The 14905-nt window shown below is 35.9% G+C and overlaps 1 protein-coding gene and 1 non-coding gene across 2 annotated transcripts; one reads left to right on the forward strand and one right to left on the reverse strand.

Annotated features, from left to right (window-relative positions):
* Window positions 1-6573: 6573 nt before the first annotated feature.
* LOC107903988 (probable glutathione S-transferase) lies at window positions 6574-7960 on the forward strand. The gene is made up of 2 exons (XM_016830231.2): window positions 6574-7071; window positions 7478-7960. The coding sequence occupies exons 1-2, from the start codon at window positions 6754-6756 to the stop codon at window positions 7820-7822; spliced, it is 663 nt and encodes a 220-aa protein (XP_016685720.1). The 5' UTR covers window positions 6574-6753; the 3' UTR covers window positions 7823-7960.
* A 5768-nt stretch (window positions 7961-13728) lies between these two features.
* On the reverse strand, window positions 13729-13821 carry TRNAL-UAA (transfer RNA leucine (anticodon UAA)). Its single transcript has one exon. It is a non-coding gene; the product is annotated as a tRNA-Leu (tRNA).
* Window positions 13822-14905: the final 1084 nt, after the last annotated feature.

Here is a 14905-nt window from a genome sequence, read left to right on the forward strand (position 1 = left end):
ATGAGTTCTAGAAAAAGGCTTGTGTTGGAATATTTGCAAGGGGGATCGTATTTCCATCTGGGCCGATTTTTGGATACTGGGTTACGAAGAGGAAAAGTTGCAACATCACAGAGGAAATGCAGATATTGAGTTAGTTTTAGATTTGATTGAAGAAGAAAGTAGAACATGGAAAGTAGATCTAATTTTTAATTCATTTAATGCGGATATTGCAAAAAAAATTCTACTGATCCAATTGGTGAAGTCTGTACATGATGATTTCCAAGTTTGGGGTGGAGAACCATCAGGGAATTTTTCTGTTAGAAGCGCCTATAAACTATTACAAAGACTACTCTGATTCCTAATAATAATATTATACAGGCTGAAAATGAAGCTTTCTACAGAAAATTATGAAATTTACACATCCTTTTGAAAATTAAAGTTACAATCTGGAAAATTTCCTGGAATTATAATCTTACGTTTGCTAATCTTAAACTGAAGAGAGTTATGAATGAAGTTGGTGTACCAGATGTCGGCAGCTTGAGGAGGATAGTAATCATTTTTTCCAAATGTGTCCTACAATGGAAGAAGTTTGGAGATATTTAAATTTCTCCTAGGTCCTTAATAATAATATTCAGAGTGTTTGGGAATGGTTTACCTGGGTTTTCAATCGGGGAACAAATGAACAGTGTAGATTATTTTGTCGTAGGCTTTGGCCTATCTGGTCAAACAGGAACCAGTTGTTATATGAAAGTAAAAACAGAACAAGTGAGAGATCTCAAGACAATAATCAGTTATATATCAAAGTTGCAAGGATTAGAAGAGAAACTACTTATCTCTGATACAGAAAGGGTTTTTAGTCATGAAGATCGAAGGACGAGCGTAGTCATTTCTTTCAATGTGGCTTTTGACCAACAATTTTCCAGATCTGCCTCGGGGCTGATAGTTCGAGACATGCGAGGGGATATTTTGGCATCGAAATCGGTCATCTACTCTAATGTTGCTTCATCGTTTGCAGTGGAAGCGCATGCGCGAGTACAAGCAATAAGGTTAGGGATATTAATGGGTCTTAGTGTATGCGAAATAACTGGAGATTCAAGAACTGTTATAAAAAAATTCAGAGTACAGACAAAGATAAATCGATTATTGGAGCAATAATAAGAGATATTCAAGATATGAAGCATTTCTTTCAAAAACTAAACTTTCACCACATCCCAAAGACATGAAACATCTTTGCTCATGTGATTGCAAAGGAAGCGCTGAAAGTAAATGAAGGTCATTACCTGTGTTGAAAAAATTCTCACTTACTTGTTTAATACACAGAGTATGTTTACACTTATAGACTATTTGTTTAACTAACTAACTAATCTTGTAACTGCCTAATTTTGCTAACTACTAACTACATTAACTTCTCAACACTCCCCCTCAAGTTGAGGGTTGATATATATCTTTAACCCCTAACTTGGATACTAAAAACTTATGTTGCTTGATGCTCAAGGCCATTGTCATCAAATCAGCAAGTTGCTCGGTTGTTCTAATGTGCTGCATCTGAATCGTTCCATCCTTGATTTTATCTCTTACAAAATGGCAGTCAATCTCTATATGCTTTGTCCGCTCATGAAAAATGGGATTAGCAGCAATTTGCAACGCTGCTTTACTATCTGAAAGAACCAATGATTTATCAAATTGATTGGGACTAACTTCTTTTAATAAACTGTTCAACCATACAACCTCTGCTACAACCATTGCCATACTTCTATACTCCGCTTCTGCCGATGATCGGGAAACTGTGGTCTGTTTCTTTGACTTCCACGAAACAAGGGATTCTCCAATTTTTATACAGAAACCAGTCACCGATCTCCTAGACATGGGGCATGAAGCCCAATCAGAGTCACAAAAAGCAATCAACTGTGTCTTGCTTGCTGCAGATAATAGAATACCTTGACCAGGATTTTTCCTTATGTATCGTACCACCCGAAAAGCAGCTTCTAAATGCGATTTTTTTGGTCTGTGCATGAACTGACTCAAATGTTGAACCGCAAACGTTATGTCTGGTCGTGTATTTGTCAAATATATCAATCTTCCCAATAACCTTTGATACATTGTAACATCCGTGACTAAATCATCTCCATCCACCTTTGTTTGTACCGACTCATCATACTCAATTGATGTGAGTTTCAAATTTTGTTCCAGCGGTGTACATACTGACTTCGCTTCTCCTAATCCTAAATCAGCTATCAACTCCAAAGCATATTTCCTTTGATTCAATATAATCCCTTTATTTGATCTCATTATTTCAATTCCAAGAAAAAACTTCAATACACCCAAGTCTTTCATCTTAAAATTCAAATGCAGAAACTGCTTCAATTCATCTATCATGCTAGCACTGCTGCCTGTAATTAATAAATCATCCACATATATGAGTAGAACAACCATGTTACCTCCATCCCTCTTTGTGAACAAGGAATAGTCGTATTTACTTTGTACATATCCTCCTCGTATTAAAGCCTCTGTAAGCTTCGAGTTCCACTGCCTGGACGCTTGCTTCAGACCATACAACGATTTACGCAGACGACATACATAAGACTCCCCCTGGCTGCGAAAACCAACTGGAATTTCCATGTAAACTTCTTCGAATAGGTCTCCTTGAAGGAACGCATTGTATACGTCCATCTGAAAAAGAGGCCAGTTATGAATGGCTGCCATGCTTATCACCGTCCGAACCGTGACTTGTTTAACGACTGGAGAAAAAGTGTCATGAAAGTCAATACCAGCCTTTTGATTATAACCCTTACCAACAAGCTGTGCTTTAAAGCGTTCCACCGAACCATCAGAAGCATATTTAATTTTGTAAACCCACTTGCAGCCAATGGGAACAACGCCAGGCGGTAAAGGAACAATCTCCCATGTACCATTAGCCTCCAAAGCTTGAATCTCTTTTGCATGGCATCAACCCACCGAGGATCCAAAAGGGCCTCATCATAAGTACGGGGTTCAAGTAAAGAAGAAACATGAGCAGCAAACAATTGAGTATGAATAGGCAAATGAGAAGAAGAATAAACAGCAACTATAGGAAACAAACCTGTGGCACAAGAAGTGGACGATTGGTTAGAGCAGACGTAGTCCTTCATCCAAGGAGGCTGCTTAACAGACCTCGTAGTACGTCGTAAAGGAACAGCAGTAGGCATAGAAGGGTTAAAAGATGGCTCGGGTACACAAGATGAAGAAGATGGAATAAACAAGGAAGAGGAAGGTTCAAGTTGTAGAAAAATAGAAGGATCAACATCAGGAAAAGGCAAAACCGGTTTGGTGGGAATCTTAAAAGGAAATATGGTTTCATGAAAAACAACATCTCGGTTAACAAAAAAGGTTTTGGTTTCAAGACTAAACAGCAAGTATCCTTTTTGTACAAGAGAGTAACCCATGAATACAGATGGAATAGCCTTATGAGAAAATTTATCATGGTAGCTAGGATTAGTAGCATAAGCTAGACAACCAAAGACCTTTAATCGAGAAAAATCAGGTGACTTATGATACAATAGCTCAAAAGGACATTTCCAGCTTAAAATAGGCGTAGGAAGACGATTAATCAAAAAACAGGCAGTTAAAACGCACTCACCCCAAAATTTGCTAGGCACGTGAGACTGAAATTTTAAGGATCGGGCGATTTCTAGTAAATGTCTGTGCTTTCGTTCAGCAACTCCATTTTGTTGAGGAGTATAAACACATGAACTTTGATGAACAATTCCAGACATATTAAAAAATTCAGTACATTCATTTTTAAAGAATTCATACCCATTATCACTACGAACAGTTTTGATTACAGTAGAAAATTGATTTTTAACCAACACAAAAAATTGTTTGAGACATATAAGAGCATCACTCTTAGAGCGCAACAAATAAACCCAAGTCATTCGTGTGTAATCATCAACAATCGTTAAAAAAAACCTATGACCACTATGAGTAGAAACTCGATAAGGTCCCCACAAATCAATGTGCACAAGAGAAAAAGCAGTATTAGCACGAGACTTATGAATAGGAAATGGAAGTCTGGTTTGTTTAGTTAGTGGACAAACAAGACACTTATGAATACTATCAAGAGCAGATTTTGTACAAGAAAAAATAGGAACTTTGTTCAGTCTCGAAACCGACGCATGACCAAGTCTATGGTGCCAAAGAATGGATGAATCTGTAGAAGCCATTGCAACAAAAGAAGGAGGTAAAACCATAGTCTGTTGAGACGGATCCAGGATATAAAGACTACCTCGTGCTTTACCAATCCCCCTCATCCTTCCACTGGAGAGATCCTGTATAAGGCAAAAATGAGGATAAAAAGAAACCATACAATGAAGATCGGTGGTAAGTTTGGAAACAGAAAGTAAATTGTAACGAAAATTCGGAACATAAAGAACTTTTGTCAATGAAAGGTTAGGTAAAATTGTGCAAGTGCCAGTATGAGTAACGGAGACTGAAGACCCATTTGGAAGCCTAACACTTGGTGACCCTAATGGACATGCAACAGGAGATTCCAAGAAATGGAGATCCGACAGTATATGGTCAGTGGCCCCAGTGTCAATGATCCATTTGTTACCAAGATCCACCATACCTGCTATACTGGTAGCAGCTTCAACGACAACAGGGTCTTTATTCAACAAACGCATGATCTGGTTATACTGATCTTGTGTAAACATAGGTGCTGGCGGACATGACCCACTAGAGTCCAGTACTTCACTACTACAAGCAGAGTCAGGGGTAGAAACATTATTCACTGCCGAAGAAGAAGAAACATTCATTTTCCTCTTTGTAAACTTAAAATCTGCAGGATAACCGATGAGTTTATAACAAGTCTCTCTTTTATGTCCCTTAACTTTGCAGTGGTCACAAATACCATTAAATCGTTTTTTCTGTACCATCTGAACTGAAGAAAAAGGAACCAAGTCATCCCCAACATTACTAGAACTATGCTTTCTCTGCGACTCTTCTTGCATAATCATCGAGTACGCATGATTAACAGACGGTAAAGGACTCATCAATAAAATCTGACTACGCACAGCACTATATGACTCATTCAATCCCATAAGAAACTGGAATAAATGCTGCTGTCCAACATGAACATCAATCTGTCGAGACTGACCACAATCACAAGAAACCAGTGGTACAAAGGCATCATATTCGTCCCAAAGTAACTTCAATCTGGTAAAATAGGCAGAGATTGAGACCGTACCTTGAGAATAGGTAGTAATTTCACGATGCAAGAAATAAATTCTTGAACCGTCAATTTTGTGAAATCGTTCACTAAGATCGTTCCAAACTGCTGCCGCACTGGACGCAAAAACAATCCCCGCTGAGAGTTCTTTACTAACAGTATTTAGAATCCAAGAAAGGACAATCGCATTGCAGCGCTCCCACTGATGACCCATATCCTCCGGTACCATGGTTTTAGAACAGGTGCCATCCACAAATCCCAACTTGTTTTTTGCCAATAACGCAATTCTCATCGTCCGACTCCAAACAGTGTAATTCTCAACACCTGTCAACTGATGAGCGACGAGCAATGTACCCGGAGTATCTGATGGATGAAGATAACACGGGTGATTGAAATCAAGAACAGAATCAGAGAGACTCATCTTCTTTGTTACTGAAAGAACCCAAAAAGAAAACAAAAGATAACCAGCAATCCAAAAAACGTCGAAGACACAAATGAAAAATAACTAGCTTAAGAAAAAAGCAACGAATTATCAGAAAAAACGACTACCATAGGCTCTGATACCATGTTGAAAAAATTCTCACTTACTTGTTTAATACACAGAGTATGTTTACACTTATAGACTATTTGTTTAACTAACTAACTAATCTTGTAACTGCCTAATTTTGCTAACTACTAACTACATTAACTTCTCAACAACCTGGAGGGAGGTGCTCTAGAGCATGTTCGACGAGCGATGGAAAGGATAAAGCCAGGGGCTCCAGACTGATGAAAAAAAATGGTCATTTGGAAACGTGTAGCAGAAGCCTAGAAGATTTTATGAGATTTGAAGGGTTCTACGTTCAAGAACTATGACGTTTCAGTGAAAAGACAAGCCATTAATGGGATCCAGCTGTTTTCTTATCGATTAGAAATATCTAAGGTAGGTTTCCTTTTTCAATTTTATTTTTGGGTCATCTTTGTTGGAGGCTGGTTAGGAGTATGGTTTTCGATGCCTGTTTTACTTCTATTACTTTCTATGTTTTTTGAGGCCTGTTCCTTGAACCCAAGTCCAAGTGAGAGGCAGGCTTTGTTTAGTTCAAATTTTTATAAATCCAGTCTATTTATAAAAAAAATTAAATAATATAAATAGTATGTTACAATGATATAAAAATAAAATCAAATTTTAAAGAAATAATCTCTCAAATTTTATCTCACTTTATTTTGAATTTTCTTATATTTAACATTATTCTCATTTATAATTTTATCCTTTCACTAAATTATTGCAAAAATTATATTTATAATAGATGTCCCTCTCAAGTAATTTAATATTATTTTTCATATAATAACAGGGACCGCATGGATTTTATTGTGTAAATTATTGTGTATTTAAAAATGCTTCAGACTTTTTGAGATATATATCTTTTATTTTTAAGAATAATTTATTTGTAGTGAGGAAAGTCACAGGAGACGACCCCACTAACATTAAACTTTTCATCTATAAATACTATGGCAAAACCCTTCAGTTTCTGACATTAGAACCTAAGAAAAAAGAGTTCAAATCATTTTGAATTTGTTTTGAGATTGAAAAAATGGGTGATGAAGATGTAGTATTGTTGGATTTCTGGCCAAGTCCTTTTGGGATGAGAGTGAGGATTGCTCTGGCGGAGAAAGAGATAAAATACGAGTACAAGGAAGAAGATTTGAGGAACAAGAGTGATTTGCTTCTGAAGATGAACCCTGTTCATAAGAAAATCCCTGTTCTAATCTATAATGGAAAACCTGTTTGTGAGTCCCTCATTCAGGTTCAATACATTGATGAGATTTGGCCGCATAAATCTCCCCTACTCCCTACTGATCCTTACCAAAGAGCCATCGCTAGGTTTTGGGGTGATTTTGTTGACAACAAGGTTCTCTCTTATCCATTTCATTTTTATGAGTTTTTGGTTTGCCTTACTGCCTTTGAACTTTTGAGCTTAAGCACTGCTTGCATAGGTTGATTTGGTTCGGTTAGAATTTTCTTGTGTTTTACTTGCTTTCCTTTTTGAGTAATTTTGATAATAAGAAGATATGTTGTTCTGATATTTTATATTCGAACCCCAAGTAGGCTTGGAGACCAAGCTTTTGAACTCTAGTAGGTGTCTCTTAAGAGACTAAACTAAATGGTTTACCTAGGCTACTAATCTAGGTTTAGCTTCAATATCTTTTGCGAATTAGTTTTTTTTTTAAATTCTTATTTTTCATAATTTAGTATTATATGATTGAAATCATTTAAATTTATCTTGTATGGATAAATTAATGGTCAATGAAATGCAGATATATGATCTAGGAAGGAAATTATGGACCACAAAGGGAGAAGAACAAGAAGCAGCAAAGAAAGAGTTCATTGAGTGCCTGAAATTGTTGGAAGGAGAGCTTGGAAATAAGGCTTATTTTGGTGGGGAGAATCTTGGTTACGTTGATGTTGTGTTGGTTCCATTTTACAGTTGGTTTTATGCCTATGAAAAGTGTGGGAATTTTAGCATTGAAACAGAGTGCCCCAAGTTGATTGCATGGGCTAAAAGGTGCATGGAGAAAGACACTGTTTCCAAGTCCCTGCCTGATCAAGACAAAATCTATGACTTTGTTTTGCATTTGAAGAAAGTGTTCGGAATTGAGTAAAATATTGTGCTTACAATACATTTCAAGACTCGCCTAATATCTATGTTTCTTAAATAAATGGGCACTTCGTTGTGCCTTGAATGTTGATTTGAATTTTGTTTTGTTTTAAGGAGTGGAATTAATTATAATTTTTATGTTTTTTTGTTGTTGTTTTTCTCCTCTAATGTCATTGTCAAACTTGGTTGTCCAATTTTGGATTACCAAAAAGTTGTGGCTAATACTGCACTCAATGGAGATTTTTTTTTCCTTTTTTTTAAGAAAGTGTAGCCCCCAAAATTCATAGAAATTTAATTTTAATGACTTAGACTTGAAGATTACGTAACTAGAGTAATTTCTAAAAGATGTTATGTTCAGGCCCCACCTTTTTCATTTCTTTTCTATTTTATTTCAGCAACCAAAGAACTAAGGCCACCTAAAATATATATTAAATGTAGTAGAAAATAACTAAGGCTTCGTTTAGATGGGCGATTGACTGTGTTGCGGTGCGTTTAGCTTACTTTTTATCTCACGCTGCAGTATCACTACAGTATTTAATTTCACCGCTACCACTGTTTTTACACTAACCGCAGCTAAACGCACCGCCTATCCAAACTCACCCTAAGTATGGGCAACAACCCAGTCGGTAAGCATCATTTCATTATTCCTTAGTTTCCTAAGTTTTATCCATGTCACTCCCTCTTATTTTTTGCTGAGGGTAAAAGAGGGATAAAAAATTGTTTTTATATATAAATATTAAAGTCTATTTTAGGAAATAGTAAAACTAAATTAGGTTGGATCGCATTACAGAGTAATGGGTTAAAAATGACTTAAGAAGTATTTGTAATTGGATTTGATGTAAGAGAGGCTCAAAATTCCTCATATAACCTGAATGGAGCGACAACCCTAGTAGAATTCCAAGGGTGGGATGTTCACTCCTCTCCTACTCTAAGGTAGGATGTTATTTTTCTATTTAAAATAAACTTTTACAACTCTAAAATGGTTCTAACTTCTCTTCTTATAAATAAATGGTACCGGTATAATTATTTACATATCTTTTAAGATATTATTATTCTAACGAAAAATAGAAAGAAATTATTATCAGATTTTAAATATATTTTTACAGAATAACAACTTTATTGATTTCTATTAAAAAGAGAGAGTTTTCATTTTTACCTTAAAAAAAACATGAATTATGGTTAAACTACTCAATTGCAAAATAAATTAATTTTTCTTACATAAAAAATAGTAATTTAATTTTTTACCTTTATTTGAAGTAAATAAGTTTAAATAATATCAATAGTATGTTACGGTGATATAAAAATAAAATCAACTTTTAACAGTTTTTAAAACATAATAAGGAATAACTTCTCAATTTTTATCTCACTTTATTTTGAATTTTATTATATTCAAAATTATTATCATTTATAGTTTTATCCTTTAACTAAATTATTGAAAAGATTATATTTATAATAGATGTCCCACTCAAGTAATTTAATATTATTTTTCATATAATAGCGGGGACCAGACGAAATTATTCTATAAAATTTTCAGGTTGTGGGTGTTTTTGGATGGTTTTTTGGTTTTTTTATTCTCTCATTTTTCTTTTTTTTTTTTGCGAATTGGTTTGGGGAGGTTGGATTTATGGAGAAAGATATGGCAAGCTTGTCGTTGGATGATTAGGAAGACAAAATATTGCAGGTAGAGAGAGATCCTGACTTTGTGCATGAGAGGTTGGAATTTTGTGTAGTAGGCTATTTTTTGACGACAAGCATTATATATTTTTCAACGATGAAATATGAAAACTAATCTTTGGCATCTGGTTAAAGGGATTCATATATCGGATATTAGGGAAAAACGACTTTTCGTTTAAGTTTTTTCACAAAATAGATATGGATAGAGTGGCTAAGGGGTCTCCGTGAACTTTTAATAATCACCTCTTAATGTTGCACTACTTAACGAAGGGTGAAGATTCGTTGAAAGTACCACTGATTAATGCAAATTTTTTGGTATAAATTCATGAGATACCGACTGGTTTCTTTACTGAGTCTTTGGTGAGGCAGTTAGGTGATTTTCTTGGGAAATTTTTAGATTATGATGGGACAAATTTAGGGAAGGGGTTGCGGACTTATTAGTGAGCAGTTATGCAACGTCTATTGAAAAGGAAGAAAAATGTGTTGTTTATTTCCGGGATTTGTTCATATGTTAGTTTGATGTATGAACAGTTGACCCTACTTTGTTTCTTCTGTAGACGATTAGGACATAATGATTCTTTTTGAAAAGCAAAGATGGCGCTAGGATTTGAAGTGGCCGAGATCGGGTGGGATCTGTCTTTAAGAGCCCAATCTAGAAGAGCTCTTGCAATGAGTAGTGGATGGCTTCGTGAAGAAGGGGAAGGGGTGACAACTGATAGAGATACTAAGGGGCAAGGGGGCATGGCGTAATTGGAATGATGTAAAGAGTAGGGAGGGTGGTTCTAATATTGATTCTATACTGGGAGTTAATTTAGAAAGGGAATTCAATCTAGCTTCTCGTTTGGGTGGGGATTCACCTTTAGTTTAGGGACAAGAGGCTATGGATCCTGATTCTAAAGAGCGTACGATTGAAGGAGTGATAGGAAGAAAAGACCAAGAAGGGAGGGAGATAAATCTACTGATTGGGAAGATTTGGGTTCTCTGATAGTTAGAAGTAGGAGATATTTGGGAAGTAATCTTTTTAGATCTGCAGCTACAAGGGGCAAGTTGACCAGTCGCAATGAAAATCTTAGCTAGAACGTCCGTGGATTGGGGAGTTTACGGGCGGTAAGAAGACTTCGACATGGGCTGAAGATGTATAGTCTCCATGCGTTCTTCTTTATGGAGACTAATTTATGTAAGGTATGAATAGAACGAGTGAGAAGAATTTATGGTTTTTTAAATGGCATTGAAGTGGTGATTCAAGGTTCGAAGGGTGGTCTCTGCTTGGTATGGGAGGATGATGTTTCGATAAATCTTAGAACTTATTGAAATTGGCATATTGACGTTGAAATTTCTTATTCTTATGTGGAATGTTAGTAGAGGTTTACAGGGTCTTATGGATCTCCTTATGCACGAAACAATGAGGATTTTTTAGGAGTTATTGAGAAATCTTAAAGGTGATTCGGAAAGTTCTTGGTTTGTTTGTGGAAAATTTAACAAAATAATGTTTGCTAATGAAAAAATGGGTGGTTTGCCTAGAGATGAGAGGAGAATGAAGGCTTTTAGAGGGATTCTGGAGGAGTGTCAGTTGTTGGAAGTTGGGTATTATGGCTCTTGGTTTACATGGGAGAGAGGGAATCTACGGAAACTAATATTAGAGAACGCTTGGATATAGGGGTGGCGAACGTTGAATGGATGAACCTATTTCCTAACATGTCAATTCAGCACCTTCCACATTCTTTTTCAAATGGAGAAGACAAAATTGTTTCAAGCACCAACAGAACCAGAAGCGCCCCTTGTTTCAAAGAGAGGAGGACGGGTTATTCACTTTTCATTTGATGGTCAGAGGCGAATTGAAAGCTAAGCAGTGGTAATTCTAAAGATTCCCCGGGGGAAAAATAGAGATGTCTCCTACGTTACCCATAGATCTCAGACCTATGAATGGGGATATTCTCGAAACTCACAAAGAAAAAAGGAAGTGAGTTAGACAAAAAGAGAAGCAACTTGGACAAAAAGAGAAGTAACTTGGACAAAAAGAAACGAAGTGACTTAGACAAATCTTTTTTGTCGATAACCTCAGACCAATCAATCGAATATTGATTAATACGTAATCGATCGAACACTACTTGAAAACGGCTTTTGTTGGGTATTGGAGCAACATTACCGATTGATAAATCCCTAACTTTAGGTCTTTTTTAAATTGAATCAATTAAAAAAAATATCATGATGTGCGTATCTAGGGAGTAGTCACTTCAAAGGCAAAGTGAATTCTCCCTAGATACATTTCTTCAATTCTGGTCCGAATCTATGGATTGTGCTGAAGGTTCAAAATCCATTGGATTCAAAATTTTGATAAATCAATTTCGAAATGCTTTTTTGGAAAGGGAGTGTGTGCGAGTTGTTTATTTCAAGAATAGGCTGGATTCACCCAGTTGTACTTTTTTTCATTATAACTAGGAAAGAAAAGAGTGCATGATCCCGCGAATTACTTCTGAATCAATTTTTAAAATCATATTATAGAACCATAGCATTTCGTGATTCATTGGTACATCGACTTTGATTCTCTATTAACCAATAATCTGGGACCATTAACATGGTTAAGGCCAAACCCGTTTGAAGTTCAGATGCAGCAGGGTACTCTTTCTACTACTATGTTACTAAATACATAAATATTTTCAAAACAAAAATGTTTTTTCAATATAAAACACTTATGTCGATAAAACGATTTGAGCCCCTTTTTCCAATGCTGAATCGATAAACTAATTTTGGTATAAATAATCCATATAAAGTATTTGAAATACAGGAAAGAAATACCATTCAGGTAATATTTCCAAAGGAGTTGCAAATGGAATGTTCGGGTTCACCAATCATTGAAGGTTCTAGAACCGCTAAACCCACGTTACAAGCAATAGTACCGAGAATTACTACTGGAAAAATATATAAAAGATCATTGGGCCATGCAGGTTCCCCATAATAATTATGACCCATACCTTTAGCTAATTTAGCTTTTAATACAGGATCGTTCAAGTCAGGTTTTTTTGTTATTAGGATAGGTGAATTTTTCTAGATCCATCCCCCAAAGGAACCAGACATGATACTTTTTCATCATCCGGCTCAAGCAAAAGTCAATCGAATCAAATGGATACAAACGGATACCTAGAAAAGGGTATTTTGTTTTTTGAAACTATATATTTCGAAATAATTACGAACATATTAATATATTTTAATTTTCAATAAAAAGGAATCCGAAATTCTTATCAACCTGTTAATTTGTAATTGAATTTTTATTTATTGACCAAAGGCCTCATTCTTTTTTTAATTCAAACCAAACAGTCTTTTAACTTAAACCAAAACGGAACCTTAAAAGAATGAATGGGAAAATTCTCTTTACTTTAATAGAACAGGAGGTTTACTTACTGAGTTTTTCTTTGAATTGAATTTAAAATTGTTCGAATTGTATAATCGTCAATTACTGACATTGGTAAACGGCCTCATTGGTAAGTACTACAAGATCTCGTGCATTGGAACCCACGGTTATAGACCCGAATCCATTAGTATGGAACATTTTCTTTTCCAAGTGAAATCCCCTAGTATATGAAAGAGTGAAAAAGTGCTTTCGTTGTTGTGGAATAAGAAGCCTTCGTATCTTAATACATGTATTTAATTTATTCAGGGCTATTAGAGTGGGATCCACTTTTTGGGGAATATGAGTCGAAGCAATAACAAGAATATTTCTAGTGGAACATCTTTCACAATCCTTGGAGAGATAGTTCACTAAAATAACAAAACAAGGGTTCTGCCCCCTTTTCACCTGAGTTAAGGTTAAGTAAAGGAAGACAGAGTGGAACCATGCAGTACCAGGCACGAGATAGATCTTCCAAAGAACAAGGCTTTTTTCGAATAAGCCAATTCATTTGGGATCCTGCGGATCCACTCTTTTTCCTATTCAAAGATCAGCCATTTGTCTCTGTGTTTTCACACCGAGAATTCTTTGCAGATGAAGAGATGTCAAAGGGGCTTCTTACTTCCCAAACAGATCCTCCTATATCTATATATAAACGCTGGTTTATCAAGAATACGCAAGAAAAGCACTTCGAATTATTGATTCATCGCCAGAGATGGCTTAGAACCAATAGTTCATTATCTGGCTCGGCTATTCCACCCAGCCGAGCCATTCCCTTTTATTAATATTAAGATTCTTAATTAAGAAGCCAGGAAAAAGCAATAAAGAAAGAAATCTATTCATCGAGCAAAAGGAGAGAGAGGGATTCGAACCCTCGATAGTTCTTTGTTTCGAACTATACCGGTTTTTAAGACCGGAGCTATCAACCACTTAGCCATCTCTCCGAAAGCTAATTTCTATTTTATTTTTATTCCACCGAATCGAACATGGCCATATGAGTTGATACCATCACTATGTATAGAAAGATATTGTGTGTGAACCTATAGGTCTATCTATTTATCTGTATATATAGATAGATGAAATGCATAATCTAGCATGCCTATTTGTGAACGTGAAATAAAAAAATCACCCTTGACCCCATGTCCGAATAAAAGCGGTTAAAGGGTTGGAAATAAGTCATATAGAATCAATCGATTCATGGTAAAATCCCTCTACCTTGCATTTTATTAATTTTTTTGGTCAATATCATAGAGGGATCAAATGGTATAGTTCTTTTGTTGGTAGCTTGGAGGATTAGAAACATGACTATTGCTTTCCAATTGGCTGTTTTTGCATTAATTGCTACTTCGTCAATCTTACTGATTAGTGTACCTGTTGAAGAATGAGCCGGCGACTCATAGGCAGTGGCTTGGTTAAGGGAACCCACCGGAGCCGTAGCGAAAGCGAGTCTTCATAGGGCAATTGTCACTGCTTATGGACCCGAACCTGGGTGATCTATCAATGATTTAATATCGATTTGTCTCGGGTTAACCAAAAGGGGTTAATTACATGAGTTTCAAACTCTAATTTGGATTAAATTAATAATAAGTTTTATCTTTTCTCCCACCTTCAGAAAAATAAAGCATAGGCATTTCGGGGCGAAGAACGAATGGATCTTGTAGGATTCCCAAGAAATTCTTCGATTTCTTCCGAAAGCAGATGATTATTCATCCGCTTCTCATGTTCCGTGAATAGCCGGGACATTGAGGAATATCCAGAAAGGCACTTAGGGAATCAGTCTGATTCTATCTCCGTTCGTTCCGTTTGAAGAAAGGAAGGATCCCAAAGAATAGATCTTTCTTTTAGTTGTTGAATCTCTCTTTGATTGATCAATGTGTGATATTTCGAATCCTCATTACTGGTTTTCAGTGCTATCTTCTATTTCTAACTTAAGAAAAAAAATGATAAATCTAGATACGACCCTAGATGTATATTTTCTATTTTCTATTTGATATTGGTTGACACGGGTATATAAGTCATGTTATACTG

Source organism: Gossypium hirsutum, chromosome A04, assembly GCF_007990345.1.
Source record: "Gossypium hirsutum isolate 1008001.06 chromosome A04, Gossypium_hirsutum_v2.1, whole genome shotgun sequence".
Classification (NCBI taxonomy): domain Eukaryota; kingdom Viridiplantae; phylum Streptophyta; class Magnoliopsida; order Malvales; family Malvaceae; genus Gossypium; species Gossypium hirsutum.